Source organism: Vidua macroura, chromosome 20, assembly GCF_024509145.1.
Source record: "Vidua macroura isolate BioBank_ID:100142 chromosome 20, ASM2450914v1, whole genome shotgun sequence".
Taxonomy (NCBI): Eukaryota; Metazoa; Chordata; class Aves; order Passeriformes; family Viduidae; genus Vidua; species Vidua macroura.
The window spans coordinates 7,424,957-7,444,648 of NC_071590.1; the positions used below are offsets into that span (position 1 = coordinate 7,424,957).

Here is a 19,692-nt window from a genome sequence, read left to right on the forward strand (position 1 = left end):
TGGTTTGTTTTGAAGTGTCTGAGAAGGGTGTATAAGGCCCTTCACAAAGCTGCCTGGTACATTTCCTTTGAGGAGGCAGACTTCTTCTCTCCACCCAGTGTTCAGCTGTGCCAGTAACAAAACGAGTGTATGGCATACTGAGCATGGGGTTTCTTTGTTGTTCTACATCTTTCCTCTTCATGATATTTTCCATCTGACTTAGTGTTCACCACCTGCAAGTTATCTTCTTACAGAGAAAATAACCAACTTGAAAACACAATTTCAGAAAAGAAAAAAATGTACCTGATTTGTCAATATTAGAATAATATTAAATAGTGAAAACCTGGCTTGTGAGAACAAGGGACCATCTGATCACTGTTGAGAATCTCCAAGGATATAGTGTATAAATAGCAGATGACTTCACAGGGAAGCTGTGCTGCACTCTGAGCTGAATAAAACCGAAGCAGCTGTATTAGGTTGATCCTTCTGAGATTAGCATGAATGAGTTCTGCCTCCCCAAGGTGACGTGGTGCAAACACGAGTGGGCAGCGTGTCCATTCTCCTTCCCTGGCTGCTGTCGGGACAGCAGGATCTGTGATACTTGTGCTGCAGGGGCTTGGCTGCCCTCTCACCTCTGTAGACTCTCCAGCCCCTTCCCTTTTCCAGGGAGGAGGGGGCTGGAGCATTTTGCAGGGAGCATGGAAAGCTTGCACTTTGCTTTGCATGGCTGTTCTGTGATTAGTGAAGGATTTCAGGCTTGAGCTGTCAATCCTGCACCTTTGCTTACACGCAGCACTAACAGCACAGCCCATGGACAACCGTTGGGTTTGTAGCACAATCCCCTCTTTATCGAGGCTGTTCTCTAGCATTAACTCCTTCTCCTGCCTCTGACTAATGCAGGCAAGTATTCTTAATTGAATAGATAATTTGACCATTTGTTCAGTTTCTCTCCCCAGCAACGTTTTCCCTCAAGGGCACATTTCAGGCTTTCCCTTTGTTATTTAGTGAGGCCCTTTGTCCTGGAAGCAGGTTTTTAACGGTCAGTGTCTGTTCTATGACAGCACCAGAAGGACCCATAACTAGAATTCACCCTTCAGTGAAAACGGCTGTTATTATTTCAAGTGTGTTAATTGTGATGCAAATACCCTCTTGCTGGTATTTCACAATACTAGGTCAAAATGATCTTGTCAGAATTCTGACTGGAAATCTTACCCCTCCCTTCTGTTTCCTGTTGTTAAAGCCTTTGGATTGGGAGCCTATAAACAGTCTGGTGTCCAAGCAAGACTTCACAAAAAATGAGGACAAAATAGGTTGATAGTGTTTTGCTGTGACCAGATCCCTGATGGGAATGTGTAACCTGCTGACACTTCCCTTAAGAGCAGGGAGAAACAACCTTAAAGGTTTTCTGGAAGGAAATAACTTTCTGTGAAATTTAGAAAGGTTAAAAGTGATGCATTCATCTTCATGATACATGTTTTGATTTGAATGAAACCCATCTTTGTCCTGTTCTCTGCATCAGGTTAGCAAAGTGTTACTGTTTTATGCAGCAAAATGTGCTTGGGCTGGGTGTGTTGTTTGATCCCACTGCACTTTTTGAGGTGGCTGCAAGTGCTGTGCTTATCACCTGTCCTGCTGAGCCCTGAGTTAGTGCCAGGAGCAGGCAGTGGAGGGGCTGATTTGGCCATGCACAGAGATTTGCCTCGCTGGTTCAGATCCCAGAGCTCTTCCAACTTACTCAAACAGGAGTCTGGTCCTGTGCTCTGTTTGTGCCTTTAGTGCTTCAGCATTTGGCATGGTGCCTAACAACGGGAAGCCCCTCATGTCTGATTTTAGTGATTTGTGTTTATTTATTTGTTTATTCTTACCATGGTGAACTTGACCATCTGTCAATTAACCATCATCACTCATCACTTCTGGGTTTTGCTTTGTTAGTAGTATCCCTGCCAGCCATCCCATAGAAAGATACAGAGAATTCTATAACACCCTCCTTTTAAGGATCTTGAAACACTTAGTAGATGTTAAAGTTCACAGGCTGCTCTGAAGGCAGGTAGAAGAAAAGAAATAATTTCTTCAAGGTCATGCAGCAAAACTGGATCCCAGTACCTTTTCCAGAATTGGTGTCCCCCAACCCTATGTGCAATCACAGCTATGTCTCTAAACAATACAGAGATGTTAGCAAGTGCAAAGGGAGGAAAACTCCATTTCCAGTAAGCCTTCAGTGGGACTGGGGAATTTTTTTTTTTTTTTTTTGCTAGACCAACACAATACTAGTGTTTTGTGGTGTACATTTAAAACATCTAGTCTTTTTTGGGTTTCTTTAGGAAAACCAGGCTCATAAATTCCAGGGTTAGAATACATCTTATATTCATCAAACCCTCAATGGAAAAAGAATTGCTCTTTTTCCCTGTTCTTTCCCATGCACCAGATCTGCTTCTTTTCATTACATTAAGTGCTGTTCATATATATGTGCCATACAAGCACAGTCATGTAAGTATGGCTTCTGGTGCTAACAAATATTAGTCCTGTCCCTCAAGAACTTTTCTTGAAAAGCAACACCCAGGACTGGATTCAGTCCAGTGACAAATGTGAGGCTCTTTGTGCAGAGACAGCTGTATTTAGGCTGGAGCTTTGTTATAAAAGTGTCTGTATTGTAATTGTTTTGCACAGTAGCAGTGTCAAAGCAGCTGCAGCAATAGTCATTGCCTCTTGTGTATTTTGCTTCCCTCCTTGCACTGTAGATGTTAATATACATTTGTGGATTCTTGAACTCATATCCTTAATGTAATCCTAAATATCCATTTGAATGGATATTTCGCTCATTTGAAACATGCTGGTTTTTTCTTTGTGTCCCCTCCATCTTTCCAGTCAAAAGAACTACAGATAAAGAAGCAGTTTCAGGATACATGCAAGATCCAAACCAGACAGTACAAAGCACTGAGAAACCATCTGCTGGAGACCACGCCAAAGAGTGAACATAAAGCTGTCCTCAAACGGCTCAAGGAGGAGCAGACCCGGAAGCTGGCTATCCTGGCTGAGCAGTATGATCACAGCATTAATGAAATGCTCTCTACACAAGCTGTGAGTCGCCTCCGAGGGACCCAGGGTTCCTCAGCCAAAGAGGGATGTTTGCATTTTAACCGCTCTGTATCCTGACAGCAGGCTTTCTGCTTCCTTGCTGCACACGCCATTCCCTGCACAGTCCTTCCTCTGTGTTTAGAAAGCGGAGTTCAAATGCAGAGGAAAGACCTACCACCCCCTCCAGGCAGGCTGAAGCTGAAGCTGCTGTTGTAGAGATGCAAAGTGATGCATCTGTGTGACCAGTTGACTGCTTTTGCATGAAATGTGGCAACATAAACATCCCTGTTAGAGCATCATTGCATAGTGTGCAACTGGCTGTCTTAACTCATTTAGATTTTGATTTGTTGATGATACCAACCCAAGCATGTGCCACCAGTGGAAGATGCTCATTGAGTCATGGAGGAGTCCACAGTTTTGACTGTAAATCTGAGGTCAAAGTGTTGTGAAAGTTCTCTGATTCCTTCTTTTAAGAGATTCCTTCTTTAAGGAATGACCACATGAGCAATGCTTCAAATCCTTGCTACGGCTTAATGTGCACTTTTCTTTGCAATTCTTGCATATTGCATCCTGCTCACATCACTTTGTACACAAATTTAACACTGTGAGGCAGGGTAGCTGGCTTCATTTATGATGGGAAGGTTAAAAGTTCAGTATCATGTTGCTTTTAGGTTTATTTCATTATATCCTTGTGCCCAAAGTCCTGCATTGGCAGGGCTCTGGACTTAAGTCTTCTGGGTGTAGAGGTAATTGGTTAATCCAGCTGAATAGAGCAAGAGAGCTTCTCTTTGCCTCTAGCGAAAGGAGAGCTGAGGATGTTTGCACCTCCAGCAGTCTGGTCTCTGCAGTGTGGATCGTGGTTCCTGAGGCGCCACTGCTCATCAGCATCACTTGCATCAGTGCTGTGGGCTCACTGTCACCAGTCTTTGTCACTGTAGGTCCTCTGTTCAGCGAAGCAAAGTACAATAGAGACCAATTGTATTGCTAAGAAAACAATGTCCCAGCCCATTCTGCCCCTCGCCGCGGTCCTCCCCTGGAGTGTCAGCAGTGGTTACCCCATGGTGAAACGTCTCTATTGTCTGTCTTTCCCAGCTGCGTTTGGATGAGGCACAGGAAGCAGAGTGCCAGGTTTTGAAGATGCAGCTGCAGCAAGAATTAGAGCTGCTGAACGCATATCAGAGTAAAATCAAGATGCAGGCAGAAGCCCAGCATGATCGGGAGCTGCGTGATCTTGAGCAGAGGGTGTCCCTCCGCCGGGCCCTCCTGGAGCAGAAGGTAAAGTGGGCATGTGAGCATCCTAAGCACATTCCATATTTCAGATCTTAAATTCCACTTATCAGTGAAAGATAAACTGCTCTTACTTTGGTGTATATAGTAACACAGATCATTTGGGTGTTTGTCTCTCTGGGGTTGAAAGCTCAGTGACACATAGACTAAACTTTCTGCCAGCTCAGCCCTCCTGTGTGAGCAGCTTCTGGCTGGGATAGAGCTGCCTGAAGTGTGCCAGAGGGGGTTGTGCCTCTCTGGGCAGAAGGGAAAGAGAACTGTTCTCTCTGTCTCTGAGCTGGACATTGGCTTCCCTGGCCCATCAGAGAGCAGACAGTAACAACCTAATGCTGGGGGTTGCAGTTTCCCTATGAAATTATGTGTCTTACGAGCACACTCAAGTAGCCAAAGCCACAGCTATGGTGCATCTGCTGCTCCCCAGATCTCAGCTTGTAGTTTGCTACATGTATTCACATGCTTCTTGTTAAGTTTGCTTCAGGTGCAGTGCTAGATGTGTGTGTAGAATTGTGAGGGGCCTACACAGACCAAGGGAAGGGAAATGCACCAAAAACTGGTGAGAGGAAATAAACTGTCAGCCTTCCTCCTGCAGTTATTTTCTCTTCGGACTTGCCCTATAGGTGTCAGCCACTGCCATTCACACAACATTTCCCAGTTTTGTTCATCAGTGTGTAATAAATCAGGGTGATTACTCTGTAGCCTCGAGGTTCTTTACACTGAAATTCTTCCAGGGACTAATGGATGGATGCTGGGATAGTCCACAGAGCACTGCTCCACCTCACGGCCAGCCGAGGGAGCACCCCCAAGGAGGCAGCACAGTCCTGTTGGGCTTTGGTCTCTGCAGGGAGGCAATTGCTCTCAGAAAACAGATGAATTTATGAAAGCAGAGTTCCTGTGTGTTATTCGTGTGCAGTAGCTGTCTTTAGACGCTACTGCAAGTTATTTTGGTCCCAGCTCCCGTCACAGCCTGGCACGAGTATGCATTTATCTGGAGGTGCATTGCCCTCTGGTGGCATGAGCTGCTTGGGGAGGAAGTGCCACAGTGAGCCAGTGCTCCCTGCTCTGTGGGAGCAGCATTTATTGCAGATAGTGTTAGAAGCAGTGAGGCCAGTGACTCAAAGAAACCCACATCAACCCATAATCTTGTAGAAGTCTTCCATTGTGCACCACGATTGAAGTCTCTGTGCATGGAAAACCCCCTGTGGAGGATTTGGCATCAGTAATGGGGATAGGAGGCTTAGCAATACTATTTCACAGAGAAAAAACAGATAAAAATATCACCTAGCATAATTTTCTATATGTTTGTGTCCCTCTGTTGCCTTAAAATAGCAAAAATATTGATGGTGCTTCAGCTTTCCTAAGTTTCTGTAGCAATATGTGCAGTCTTGGCACATGAAAATCACAGGTCATGCACCAGCAGTGAGACCTTGGTGGGGTTCCAGTCACTTGGCAGTGACTCAAGGGCAAACGTGGGTCCAGAGGCAGACACATCATTCTTTTGCAGGGGTATTTTTTGGGAGGACAGGTGATGTTCTGTTTTTGTAAGAACTAAGAGTTCCAAGTTTCCTGGTGTGGGTCCCTCAGCGACGTCACCTGGTGTTTGCTGGCATGTGCTAACTGAAGCTGGCAGCCAGAGAAAGGGCAGGTATGTGCACAAGATGAATGTCTGCATTTATATGCAGAAATAAATGTGTAGCCTGTGGCAAAGTCAGTCCCTGGTGTTCAGTAATAAACCAGATTCCAGAAGTTAGTGTATGAATAGAAATCTGCTTCCTCTTCAGCAGGCTGCCCTTTACTTTCTGTGGTGCCCATCACCATAACTCACCAGAGCATGCATGTCATGTCCAACCCTGGAGTAAGGAGGGAGTAGCCAAGCCCCATTGATGTGAAATGTTGTTTGTATTGCACCAGCAATGAGCATGTCCCAAGAGTGTCTTTAAAAGAGTTCAGATTTAGTCATTTCCTTCCCACATGCCTCAGACACTTCATTTTCAGAGTGGTTTCAGTGATGTCACTTTAACAAAGTGTCAGACCTTTCAGTGAAGTTCAGTTGCACCAAGTCCTGTGTGTTACACTGTCACTGAGATTGAAAATGGTGACATGCTGAAGACACTGAGAAAGGAGGATTCTACTTAGCAGGACAGGAAAAAAGCAGAGCATTTTAAAGAGCTAATGTTAGAGAAGGCACCTTCTTCCTCTGCTGCCTTTGTGGCTTTCAGCAGCAATAGTGATCAGGGCTGCTCAGTGCACAGTCTGTCACTCACCTAGAGTAACAGGCAAGTGGAGAAGGAGTTTCTGAAAGCCCCAAATGGCTCAGGAGATGACTCATGCTGGAGCAGATTGTTTCCTCAATTCCAGATGAAATTGCTTTGCATATTCCCTGACTCAGGCAAGAGAATGCTTACAAGTACAAGGCTCTGCCTGGTGCCTTCAGCACAGACCCAGATAACACCTCTTGGCCATGTTGCTGCTGACAGCAGGGAGATGCCAGTGAGCTGTGCTGAAAGTCTTGGCTCCTGCTTTTTTCCCATTTGGTCTTTTTCACTGAGGCCAAAAGAAGCTTTTTCAGTGCTGGCAAGAAGATAATGGGTTTTGGTTCTCCACCTGACTGCAAAAATTTCAATAAGAAAGGCTTTCATCCCTGTCTGATGGGTGTCAGGAGGCCATAGTCCTGTGTTTTCAGTATTTATAGTGTTGATCCCAGTGCCCCTACCAAAGTAGTCTTGGAAACCAATTTGGAACAGTGTTATGGTGGGGAAATTTGAGTTGCCAGCTTGCATATCATCTAGCTAATAATATGCCACACAACTCAAACAGCACTGCCTATGTCCTTCAGCCACACACCCTGGAAAAACATCTAGTTTTCAGGGCAGTGAAATATGAGAAAACCAAATCAGGAAAGGGATAGATAGGAGGTGATAAATACATGAGCTAAGAAAATCTGGCCAGTGAACATTAGAGAGGAAGCTGAATGTGGGCTTGTGCCTTGAATCCTAGAGAAAACAGCAGTCATCACCATAATCATCATTAGATTTAGCTACAAACAGTGAAGGTCACCATAAGCTGTGTTGGCAGGCTGTACCTGAAGGTGCTTTCCCAGTAGGCATCTACAGAAGCTGTAGACTTTGCTGTATCTCAGAAGATTAATCTATGTCAAGCTGTTGGTATCAGTGCAGACTTTAGATTCGTATCCCTCAAATTTCATGTATTCACCAGGGAACAGGGACCAACACCCTCCAACTGGTGTTCACCGTGCTTTGGCCTGTGTGGGTCTTTGAGACTTAACCCTTAAAAAATTCACCCTATTACATTCAGAACAGACTGTGTGTCCATGGACATCTGATCTAGAGCTAGTTTCCTGCGCAAATGCAGGAAAAAGTCCCTCAGTAGCTGTTACAGATCCTCCAGAGGCTGTGCCAGTCCTGCTGCTACAGACTGTCTCTTTTTTTCCTTCCTAGATTGAGGAGGAGATGCTGGCGTTGCAGAACGAGCGCACCGAGCGGATACGAAGCCTGCTGGAGCGTCAAGCTCGCGAGATCGAAGCCTTTGACTCAGAAAGCATGAGGCTAGGTTTTAGTAATATGGTTCTTTCTAATCTCTCCCCCGAGGCGTTCAGCCACAGCTACCCGGGAGCTTCTGGCTGGTCCCACAATCCTACTGGGGGTGCAGGACCTCACTGGGGTCATCCCATGGGTGGCCCACCGCAAGCTTGGGGCCATCCAATGCAAGGTGGACCTCAGCCATGGGGTCACCCCTCGGGGCCCATGCAGGGGGTACCTCGAAGTAGTGCTATAGGGGTCCGCAACAGCCCCCAGGCTCTGAGGCGGACAGCTTCTGGGGGACGGACGGAGCAGGGCATGAGCAGGAGCACAAGTGTTACTTCACAAATATCCAATGGTTCACACATGTCTTATACATAACTTAAACAATAACTGAGGGTGGCAATTCCACTGGAGCTGTCTGCCAACAGAAACTGCCTACAGACACCAGCCCAGCAGCCTCCTCAGTGCGGTGCTGACGTGTGGAAGCTGGGTGCACATGGAATATTGTATTCATTTTGTAAAGCATTACGTTTTGTGTTTACTAACTGGGATGTCATAGTATTTGGCTGCAGGGTTTTGGGGGGTGGTTTTTGGTTTTTTTGTTTTGTTGTTGGTTTTTTTTTTTTTTGGTTTTTTTTTTGTTTGTTTGTTTTTTGTTTTTTGTTTTTTTTTTTTTTACTTTTTGGAGGGGTCTTGGGAGGGCATCTGAGAAATATATGCAATTAGTCAGAAGAATTGGCTGGTGGTTATCACACTGACAGGAGAGAAGGGCCTCAGACTGCCCTCATCATGCCATCCATGTAGGAAGTCTGAGGGAGAATGGAGACCTCTTCCCATGTCCATGAATTTCGATCTGCCACCCTGCAAAAACCAGGCAAGCTGCCTTTAAACCAACATCCAGGGGAGGAACAGCTGGATCTTCTGTTCCATTTTTATTTGTCATTAAATTGGATAAATTTCTAGGGTATTGCCTCTGCCAGGAGGCATTTTCAAAGAGTTGTAGGTGAGGAAGAAGGTGAGAAGAGAGGCCAAGAGACACCAGGGCTCAACAGGGCCCTTCTACCCAAGTGCGCGCTCCGTGTCGTGTAAGAAGTGACGTTCTCTCAGAAGGCACTGGTCAGCTTCCCGAGAACTCTGTAGGTAAACCTGTCTGGGGGGAACAGGCTAGGAATGTTTGAAATGGTCTATCTGCTTTGGCACTCCCTGACTGTGCTGCTGGTAGCTCAGATGAGGTTGGGCAGAGGAGCGTAAGTAATGCACTTGTACAGCTAATACTGTGACATCTCATTTTAGCTAAGCATCAGAATAATTCTTGGAGCCCAGCGTAGTCCTTTTTGCTCCATTCACAAATGTTTAGACTTTCAGCCAATCAGTCTCAAATGCCAGAGGTGTTTTGAAGGATGCCATAGTCACAAAATGCCATTGATCGGGTTTTTCATTATTACACTACATCCACCAATTTATTACCTTTTTGGCTTGTTGCAGTTTCCTGTTTACATGTAGCGTGTAGCCAACTGTTGAAATGTTTAGTTGCCATGGTGTACCAGGAGGAGCTGAGCCAATGACTCTTTCCCAGCTGATTACTAACCCACATCACCACTGTAGATCTTGCTGCATGTGAGGCTCCTTTTTTATTATTTTCATTGCTGCAATACTTCACAACTTTTACAGTCCCTTGAGATGCTGTGATATTTCGGCAGCGTATCACACCATGTGAGAAGGCACTACTTCCAGAGGGCTCATTGGAGCTGCTGTACTACTGAAAGGAAGCAAAGGAGGTTGTGAAATCCATACAGTGATAAAAGGTCAGGGAGTCTTTATAACTGAATGACTTTGTTGGCATCGTGTCATTCCTTACTGCTGGGAACCAGAGATGCCCTCATGCTCTCGTGCCAGTGCCAGGACGGTCTCAGTCAGCCAGGACTGTGGGAAGAGCAGGTAGATGAAGTTTGGTTTGAGGCAAAGGTTTCTGTCTTGGGGACTGACCAGCCAGGGTTCTTTGTAAATGTTTTTCCTTGCACACTAATCATCTTGAAGAAAACACTAGCTGCTAACTCTAGGATTTGCCTTTAATATGTTTATAGGGCTCAAAAGCGAGGTTTTCCGAATGTGTTTGTCCACGTGACATATTTATATAGTAAATAGTGTCTCGCTGCTGTTCAGTACTCGACAGGGCAGCGTTCTTTCGTTAGCTAAATTAACATCCACTCCCAATCCTTAACTCTCTGCCAGTGTCTGGTGAATCCAGCTGGGATTTCTAGCATTGTGATGTAGCGTATCACTCTAATTGAAGATGGAAACTCTACCAAAACGTGTTTGAGCAGCCCCTTTGTAAGGAGTTTTGTTGTACTAACAGTTGACAGAAGCCTGGTAGGAGGTGTGGGTCCCATGGAGGTGCCTCTGGATGCTCCTGGGGGCAAGTGGCAACTGTGAATTGTCCTGTCCTTTCCTCTGCTATGTTTTTATGTGGAACTGGATGTTTTGGGGTCAGTCTTTTGCATTGCAGTGTTGTTGAAATGAAGCGAAACTCATTTAGGAAAGGTACCTGTGTTTTCCTAGGTTTGAAAGGAGAGACAAAACCAAAATGAAAGGCCAAAATTGTATTGGGGTTCACCATGTGATTGTGGAGGGTGTGCCCAGAGCATGGTGCTAATACAGCATTTTGAGTTCAGCTCCTCTATCCCAAACAGCAGCAGCTACAGTGGGGACAGGCTATACCTGCAAGTTCAGTGGGTTCATTCTTCTGCTTCTGTTATGGTTTGAATTTGGTCAAAGTCTCTGGCTTAAATTGAGCTACTTCAACAGAATTCTCTCAACACATCTATTTGTGTAATGTCAAGCATGACTGAATGCTGAATCCAAATGATGGCTATCCCATATTGGCTTTTTTGTATTCAAAAAGAATTGTGTAGTAACCATTTTTACATGTATATCATGTGCAGACCTGGACTATTCCAACAAGTTAATATTTTAATTAAAATAGTTTGCAAAAACTGATTCAGATCAACTGGTCTAAATGTGTGTGTCCCTGTGTGTACGTGGGGGAAGAAAAGCTGTCCCAAAACTGCCTGATCTCGAGAGGGAGCACCTCATTACACAGCTGTAGCCAGAGGAACGCAGGGTCAGGCTGTGCCTTGGAGGTATTTGAGGAGGCCCTTGGTGTTGAGAATTTTAATGTATCTCAGGTTTATTTCTGAGATACATGAACAACTGTGCACTAGAGAGATGCAAACACTCTCTGAATCAGTTTGCAAACTCTTATTTTTAAAAGTAAAGTGTTTTTAAAAGTAAGGCAAATTGCTCCATGTTGTGCTCATTGCAGTCATGCCCTAACTTCGGTTTTAAAATTACTGTAATCTGCAAATTGGAAACTACTCCAGTACCTCAGCAAAGATGTTCTCTTGCATCTCTTACGTTCATATTTAACACTGGGGAACTTTTCTGTGTGGACTACTTGCAAACTTGATTGCGGTATTTTTAAATCACCAGCTTGACCCCTGAAATCTCTTTTCTGTGGTTATTTTTCTCTCCCCTCTGCAAAGACCTGAAGTTGTGGTGTAGCTTAGCCCAGAGACAGAAAAAACAGAGTAGCCAGCATTTTTACCTCTTTCTGATTCAAATTTCCTTTGATTTTATTTAAAATCAGTGAAAGGGACCACATTTCCTTTGTTTTCCATGGTCCCAGGGAGCCAGCAGCCACCTCTCCCTTCCATGTTGAACATTACATGCTTTCTTCCTTGGGTGCAGCACTGAAATGGAGGCCACAGCTCTGTTTCACCTGCATTCCCTCCAAGCCTGTGAACTTCAAAGAGGTTGAACAACTAAAGAAGTGGTGTGATACCAAACTTTCCACAGAAAAATCCCTGCAGCCATTACTTGCCTGGCTTGGGGCCAGGCTGGCATTGCTCTGTGTCCCACCCAGCCCTCCTGCTCCAGAAGAACGGGCACTGCACACTTGCTGTGACCTGCACGGGGGTGCAGCCGGGGCAATCCTGGGGCTGTGCTGTTGTTTAAACCCCCAGGACCCCTCGCCTCCAGGCTCCCAGCCCCTCGACCCTGCTTACGTGCCATTTCTTGAGAGGCAATAAACCCTATCGTACCACTGTCTACCATTACTCTGTTGAATACGCACATCTCTCTGGATATATATATGGTATCTCATTTGTATATATTTATATACTCTGTATGTACGTGTGTGTGGGTATAGGTGCACACACACCTCATGCTGTGCATTTCTGTCAGGGCACTTCAGTTCTGCTGTTCTTCAGCGCTCCTGTTTGTGAGCAAAAGCAACCCCTCAGCAGGGCTCTTGGGGCGAGGGCACAGATGTGGCACAGGCTGTGCTAGGGCTGAAACCTCGCTGAAGTGCAGCCCTGGTAATTGCAGCTTGCTTTTTCTGGGGCATGAGAGGGTAGGTAGCTGCTGCGGGTGTGCTTTGAAGGAGAGAAGGGAGCTTCCTGAGGGTACCAGAAAGTCACAAGGCAGCAGAGAAGAAAACAAGATGGTTTAGCGATAGGCAAGCAGTGGAGGTAATGTAGGGATCTGCTGGGGAGGCGGCGAGTGGGCCGGTGAAGTGCTCAGCAGGCTGAGCTCAGAGTCCCCAGCTGCGTCTCACCATGAAAGATCACAAGCCTGGCACGGTCTTGGCTCGCTGCACCGGCACTGGCTTTTGGCATTCCTGAGGTGGAGCCGCCGCTAGCTCTGAACACTGACTGCCTTAGCGTGTGTCTGATACCTGGAGGTTCTTAGGTTGTGTGAAGGGGCAAAAGAGAAGCTAAATTGGAAGATTTTAAGTACACGTGTGTGTACTTACAGACTTACGGTCTATACATCCAGATATACACACAGAGATGCTCGTGGTCCACTCTTTATTCTCCTTAGGCCTGTGTGCTTCGTCACCCAAGTCCAGCCAGCAGCAGACAGCCTCGTTCCTCTCCTGGGTGCTTGCTCTGCAGTTCTAGTAAATCTTGCCCTGCTCTTTCTCATAGTAGAGGGGCGAGTGCCATGCTGGACACCACCAGCTCCTCAAGCTGTGAAGACCCTTCTGACCTTCTCCTTTGTCCTCTACAGACCCCATCTTAGGGAGGCATTTGACAGTTCAGGGGATAAGCGGTTCTTGCATGTGTCAGGTCATGCATTTCCCCCAAGGACGCCCCTCCAGCTCAGCAGAATGCCAACCCTGGGCTCTCTTTGTGCTACCAGAGAATTCGGAGGCAATATTCCCCCTGTCCCTTATGGAAGGTCTCTTGCAAGTTTTTTAGGAGAGACTCAGGTTTGGTTGGGTCATTCTTACCCTTTCCCAAGGAGTAGTGTTGTCTTTACCTGTGCTCCTGCCTGTAGGATGTTCCCACCCCAGTGCTGGCCTGCAGTGAGCCCAGAACCACGTGCCAAGGACAGAGGAGCAGTGGATACCCAGGCAGGGATGCTGGTCGCTGTCCCTCTGCTGTGGTTGTTTGAGTTTGCACTTTTACAAATCGATTGAGCTGAAGTCTTTTGATTAATATATGTCAGGCGCTTTGGAGGGTTGGGGCTTGCTGTTTACAGCCAGAAAATAAGAAAACCTGATAGATCTAGTGGTTTTAGTAAACATTACCCCACCAGGGAGCAGTGGCAGCAGATAACCCAGGTTCCTGTTGCACAATGAGGTTCAGCCAGCTGGGGCTGTGATGCTGCCTGCTGCATCCCTGCCCCCTTCTCCAGGGGAAGGAGAGCCCTTTGTCAGCTAGAGAGGGACTTAGTAAATCGGATTTGCCAGCAAACAAGCACCTTAACCACTGAGCTGTGGGTCTCAATACTTGCACTTCACCTGAAGGCTCCCTGGAGGGGAGAAGGCAGTTTGGTTCATGACCATTGGCTCTGCACATGCCTGGCATCCTCAAAACATCCTTAAGCCATGTCCTAGGGAAAATAAGACCCCAATATCAGCTCCTGCTCTACTTGCTTTCTCTGAGTGCACACAGTGAGACCAGGAACCAGGAGGGCCGAGCCTTGCCCCCATGGATGTGAACAAACCCTGGGGGGAAACTTCTCCCCACCTCGCCCCTCCGGCCCCCTGCCCCGCTCCCCACCCTTGAGTACGGGTACCTCAGAACATGCACAGTTTGAATTTTCACTGACAATTAGTTTAATTATTGTCAGTGAAAAGAATTGTAATTATCTGTAAATATGTAGTTAACAAATTGACCTAGTTTCTGTATTTTTTAAGTTTTTGTACTAAAATTTATAGATACAGTATGTGCCAGCTAGCAAAAAGCTACTGTAATTGCCAGTCGTAGTTCAGCATGCACCTAATCCCCGAGACTTGTCCAGTGATGCTGTAAGGAATTTGTGCTTAAATATTGCGAGCTGGGGAGGCCAACAGCCGCTGGCCTGGGGCTTTCAGCTTCCAGCCTCTGGCTGGGTTTTCCCTGATGGCTGTGTGGAATCTCCTTCCCTTGGGCGTCGTGTACCGCACGGAGGGCAGTGCGAGGGACAGAGCCGTGGCTTTGAGCTTGCTCTGGAGCTGAACTCAATGGGAACCAAGTTCAGGTTCTTTGCTGCAGTTTAATACCGGCTTGTGATACTGTTTTTCAATCTCTCTAGAAATGATCTGTTTTTCCCCTTCCAACTGTTTTTGTCTTAAGCCTGAGTTCATCTAAATCTACTGGAGGAAAAAAAAAAAACAACAAAACAAAAAAAGACTTTGATTTGAGGTCGTTGCCTGCTTTTAGTGCCAGGATCACACATTTCTATGGCAACTCTGAGCTCAGCAGAGTGCAGAAATCAGCGCAGGGTTGTTGACAAGCTGAAGTCGGTGGCCGCTGCCTCTGCACGGCTCCGGCACAGCCCGACTGTGGCTGGTGGCAGCTGCCAAGGGCAAGTTTGGGGGTGCAGTGTGGTGGCTTGTGGGGGTCCTGGTGTCCCTGCCCCACTGCAGCTGGCTTGCCCTGCAAGACCTGCTGCTGAGTGAGGGGTGGGCTCCTAGGAATGGTCAGGATCTGTGCTCAGTGTCCTGTGGCAGAGGCAAGCCTGTGAGTCAGTAGCAGTGCTGAGCATCCCGGGAAGCTGCGAGCAGAGGAGTCTGAGCGCCAGTGAGGCCGTGCTCTCCGGGTCTGGTTGTCCTGGAGGTTTTAGGGAATGGGAGCTTGTAAGGATTCAAGGATCAGAGAATGAGAGGCAGACGTGCACGTACGGGTTTGGCTTTTGGCAAGCAAACCACCCGCTTCCTTTCTTCAGCTTTTCTTCCCTCCTAACCCCCTGCAGCTCTTCCCCCTGCTTGCTTGGAACAGGAACTTTTTTTTTTACCTGCCTAGAAACAGCTAAAAGATTGGGGGGGGGGGGGCAGCCCTGATGTAAATAATTAACGTTGCAAAGTGAAGTGTGTATAACATAAAAGGCTACAGCCCTTTGGTGACTTGTAAATGCTTTGAGAAGGTTGTGGTAAGACGTGGAGGGGCCAAGGGACCCGCCCGGCCCCGCAGCCGTCGCTGCCCCACCGCCACCGCGGGGCCGGGGGGTCGGGATGGGATGGGGGGACACCCCGGGCCCCTCGGCCGTGGGACCCCCCCCTCGGTGTAGTGGATGGGAGGGTAGCGTAACGTGTGTAATACGGATAGGAGAAGCTGTGTGAGGTGTGTATAGTGTATATTTTTTAAAAATAGCTTGCTTGTGTTGTGAAGATTTTAAAGACAAACTTGAGAATTCTAGCCTAACTATTAACACAAGTTTAACATCAGTTACCCCACTGGGTTCAGAGCCTCTTGAATGTATATTCCTTTTTGTAACCTAAATGACCTATTCTTCTACCAGTCAGCCAGACATCCTATTTATATTTTTAATTTTATATATTACTTTCCATTTGTTTTCATTATTTCCAGCATGTTTCTGGGTTTGGGTTTTTTGTTTGTTTTGGGGTGGGGGGTTGTTTCTTTTTGCACAAGAATTGTGTGAAGTCAAGGAAATGTTAACTCAAACCTGGTATTTTCCAACCTGTTCCCCCTCCCCTTCCTCTCCTCCACCCCTGTTGTGTTTTTTTTTTTTCTTTCTTCCGCCAACAGTTTGGGATTTTTCTGGGCTGGGATGCAGCGGGTGGGAGGAGGGGATGGCTCTTTTCCATTTGCAGCTTTTGTGCAAATGCCAGGTCTTTTTGCCAGTCAACTAAAAAAATGCTTCACTTGCTGGTTGCTTTAAAAAGGAAAAAAAAATTAAATAAAAAACAAAAATGTAACCTTATCAGTGCGATGTAGACCCCGGCGGGAGGAGGGGAAGTGCACACCTGTAGCCACACACCTCTGGCTTTGGCTGCAAAACAAAAGCAAACCTTTCCTGGTGAGGAGGTGACCACAGGGCAGCTGCTGCCCGACCCCATGCAGGGTTTGCCGGGCACGAGCTCCGTGTGCGGCCGGGCTCGGAGCCGTGCCGGGAGCGCCATGCCTTGGGCTTGCTCTTCCCCCTCAGAGACCGCCTGTTCATGTGCACAAACCCAAGAGCTGCCTGCTGATGACAGCAAAGCTGTTGCTGCTTTTCCTCTCCTCTTCCTCCTCTCCCCCTCCCCAAGGAGGTCCAGCTCCCCAGCAAGAGCTCACCCAGCGCCCGGCCCCAGCGCCACGGCCGTTTGCTCTGGGGCATCATCCAGGTATGGCCAAGCCCGGCCGGTGCCGTGCTGTGCCACAGAGCATTAGATAGAAAAAAACCACACACATATCTGCTGTTTTACTATGAACACTGGTCTGAGGTTTCCAGGCTCAGCACCACGGTGATGGGCCACGAAGGATTTAACCAGGGGAATTAAACTCCTTCTTGCTTCCGTGTCTGGTAGCACCAGCTGGTATGAGTGAATCTACAGGTGTGCGTTTTCCTTCTTGTAGAAAATGCCACGAGCACTAACTGGTAAGGCTTAATGTACAGTATATTGTCAGTATTCTGGTATTCTTCTGGTTCAACATACATTATAGCTCATATATAACCTGTATTAATTGTATAGATTGTGCATTTAAAGCTGTTACCAAGTTGTCAGAAAATAAGAGAAGAGAAAAAAAAAAAATAAGGTCATATGTAATATTTTGTTTGTAAGTATCCTTTGTATCATAGCAAAGGAAATGTTAAAAAAAAAAAAATCAACTGTAATAAAGTAATTTTAGTACACGGGAGTGTCTGCCTGCCTTTGTGGGACCCTGCCCTAGGGGGGGCTACCGCGTGTAGGATCTCTGCCAGGTGAACACGGGGGGCTCGACTGGGGGACCCCCCCACCTGCGGGGCCGCGGCAGCCCCTTCCTCCTCTCCTCCGTCCGCAGGAACTCGGCCATGGCCCTGAAATATTCCAGCACGGCCTCGTGGGCCCAGCAGCGCCCCGGCCCCCGCCGGGGGAAGCCGCAGTGCCCCCCGTGTGGGGTCAGCAGCAGGAAGAAGTAGGGGCTGCTGCGGAAGAGCTCCCTGGGCAGGCTCTGGGCCGGGGGGCCGCGCACGGGGTCATCGGCGCTGCAGAGGCACAGCACCGGCACCGCCGCCTCGTCCGCGTCGCGCAGGGGCTCGTTGCGCTCCCAGTAGCTCTCCCAGCTGGTGGGGCGGCTCCGAGTCCGGCAGAAGAGGGTTTCCTCCAGCTCCCGCAGCGAGCGGCTGCCCAGGAGCCTGTCCATGTCCACCACCTCGGCCAGGGCCCCCGCGTACCTGCGGGGATGGGGCGGCCGCCGTGGGCTTGGAGGTGCAGGGGTGCTGCCGTGGGCTGGGGGCAATGGGGACGCTGCTGGGGACTTCAGGGACGTTGCCTGGGATGGGGGCCAGAGAGAATGTTGGCAGGGGCTGGGGCATGCTGCCATGAGGGTGGAAGGTCATAGGGGTGCCTCTTGGAGTTGGGGGCTACAGGGATGTTGCCTTACAGCTTGCGTGCCCATGGGCTGCTCGACAGTCCTGGCCCTGCACGCAGAGGTATAGGGGTAACCTCGACTGCCCCAACCCCAGAGCAGCTTAGGAGGCCCATCCCAGCCCCTTGCCAGAGATCCTGGAGGGTCCCCACAGCACAGCCCGGGTGCCATGACAACGGGAGACGGCCGGCACTCCTGCTTCGTTACCGTGACAGCAGCATTTGCAGTGGGAATCAGGAAATAGGGAGGGGGGAGATTCTCTGCTGCCCACCCCCCAGTACCCCATCCCCGCACTGTTCCTTGATGCACCCATCTGAGATTTGCTGCAGCTTCACCTGGCACTTGTTTGCCCCTATGTTTGGGGTTTATCCGCATTTTTTTGGCTCCCATCTGCCCACCTGCAGGGTCCCTTTGCCCCCACAAGCTCTCAGCACTCCTTGGGGAAGTGCCCACTTGCTCAAGGCCTTGGACCAGGGCAGTTTGTCTCCTTTCTCAGCCAGTGTTTGGTCCACTCGAGCCTGGCTGTGTTGGGCAATAGGGAACCCAGACCCCTTGGGAAGGGACAGCAGCAGTCACAGCCCCCAGCCCAGCCGTGGGTTGGCATCACAGTCCCACCCCAGGGCCAAAAGGAGGGTCAGGTACAGGGAGAAGGGCCAGCCCTACTCACCCCTCAGGGTCCAAAACCAAACAGGGGGCTTCACCAACTCCTCCCAGGAAGAGTTGTGAGACCCTGCCCCACATCTCCCAGCTCAGGAACCCCAAGATGCTGCCGCAGCCCCAGCCAGGCTGGGGACACATGTGGTGGCCCAGCTGGCCCCATGGCAGCCGGCTCCAGGCTGGTGTTCATTAACCAGCACATTTTGCTGCCCTCAGCACCTCTGCCCCTGCACTGGGGCTCCCGGCGTCAGCAGCAGCACCCACCCCATGCACACCCCCAAGGATGACCGAGGGGTTCCCGAGGTACCCCCATCCACCTCCCCAAGCCCAGGGGACTGCACTGACCTGCTCAATCCCTGCTTGAGATGGAGGAGCAGCGGCCACTCGTAAAGCCAGGGCATCCTGGCCTCAAACCAGTCCCGGCCACGGAAGATGGGGGAGAGGCAGGCGGCAGCAGCCAGGCGGCTGGAGGAGCCGCTCTCACCCAGGTAGGCGAGCAGCAGCCCCGAGCCCGAGCCCTCGCTGACGGCCAGCAGAGAGGCAGCGGGGTGCCGGCACCGCAGGTACATCACAGCCTCCCGCAAGTCCCCGGGATCCCCGAAGGGCTGGAGCCGGGGGGTGGTGAGGGGGCAGCCGTTGTGGCCCCGGCGGTTGAAGATGACGGGGATGAAGCCCCGCTCCAGCGCCCGCAGCCCCAGCTGCAGCAGCCCCCCCGTCACCTTCCCAGCAGCGTTGGGGATGAGCAGCAGCACTGGGCTGGAGACCACCCCCCCGCCACCCGCAGCCCCCCACGGCCCCACCAGCCAGTCCAGGGCCACCAGCCCAGCGTCAGACAGCTGCAGGAGCTCACGGGCCACCACCGGCTCCGGCTCAGGTGGCTGCAGGAGCTGCCACAGCATCTGGAGCTGGGGCCAGCACGGCCATGGCCAGCGTCCCCCCCGCAGCGCCGCTGAGCGCCCCAAGCTCCGCACCAGGTGCTGGGCCAGAGCCGAGGGCTTGCACAGCAGCCGGCAGCGCCCCGAGCCCTCCTCGGCCATGAAGGGGATCCCCTCCTCCTCGTCCTCCTCTCCCACGTCTCCAGGCACCTCCAGCCTCCCTGCCCAAAGGCACCAAGCTAGAAGGCCCAGCCCCACGAGCACCGCGGCCGCGACCACCAACCCCTCCGGGGACAGCATGGAGGCGGCAGGAGCCTCAGCCGGCAGCCCCGATGGTCGGCGGCTCGCAGAGCGATGGCGGGGCCGTGCTGGGAAAGCCCAGCCCCGGGGCTGGGCAAACAGCAGGGCTGTGCCGGGGATGGCGTGAGCGGCCGCCAGCAG

The 19,692-nt window shown here is 49.6% G+C and overlaps 2 protein-coding genes across 4 annotated transcripts in view; one reads left to right on the plus strand and one right to left on the minus strand.

The window, feature by feature from the left end:
• Positions 1 to 8,536, plus strand: part of TAOK1 (TAO kinase 1) — a 61,149-nt gene extending 52,613 nt beyond the window's left edge. For all 3 annotated transcript variants that reach the window (XM_053995794.1, XM_053995795.1, XM_053995796.1), the window contains 3 exons: positions 2,845 to 3,057; positions 4,147 to 4,329; positions 7,797 to 8,536. In XM_053995794.1, coding sequence (XP_053851769.1) covers positions 2,845 to 3,057; positions 4,147 to 4,329; positions 7,797 to 8,258 — 858 coding nt within the window. In that variant the 3' untranslated portion in view covers positions 8,259 to 8,536. The remainder of the gene's footprint in view (positions 1 to 2,844; positions 3,058 to 4,146; positions 4,330 to 7,796) is intronic.
• Positions 8,537 to 16,901: 8,365 nt separating this feature from the next.
• ABHD15 (abhydrolase domain containing 15) lies at positions 16,902 to 19,577 on the minus strand. Its single transcript, XM_053995807.1, has 2 exons — positions 18,722 to 19,577; positions 16,902 to 17,525 (listed from the first exon to the last, which is right to left on the minus strand). Exons 1-2 carry the CDS (start codon positions 19,549 to 19,551, stop codon positions 17,048 to 17,050), a joined length of 1,308 nt encoding a protein of 435 aa, XP_053851782.1. The 5' UTR covers positions 19,552 to 19,577; the 3' UTR covers positions 16,902 to 17,047.
• Between the last annotated feature and the right edge of the window lie 115 nt (positions 19,578 to 19,692).

What these genes read in the sequence shown, in the direction of transcription:
- ABHD15 (XM_053995807.1), bottom strand. Translation starts at nt 19,551, where the DNA reads ATGCTGTCCCCGGAGGGGTTGGTGGTCGCGGCCGCGGTGCTCGTGGGG. An exon ending in CTCAAGCAGGGATTGAGCAG is followed by an intron (nt 17,526 to 18,721) that starts GTCAGTGCAGTC and finishes CCATCCCCGCAG; the next exon opens with GTACGCGGGGGCCCTGGCCG.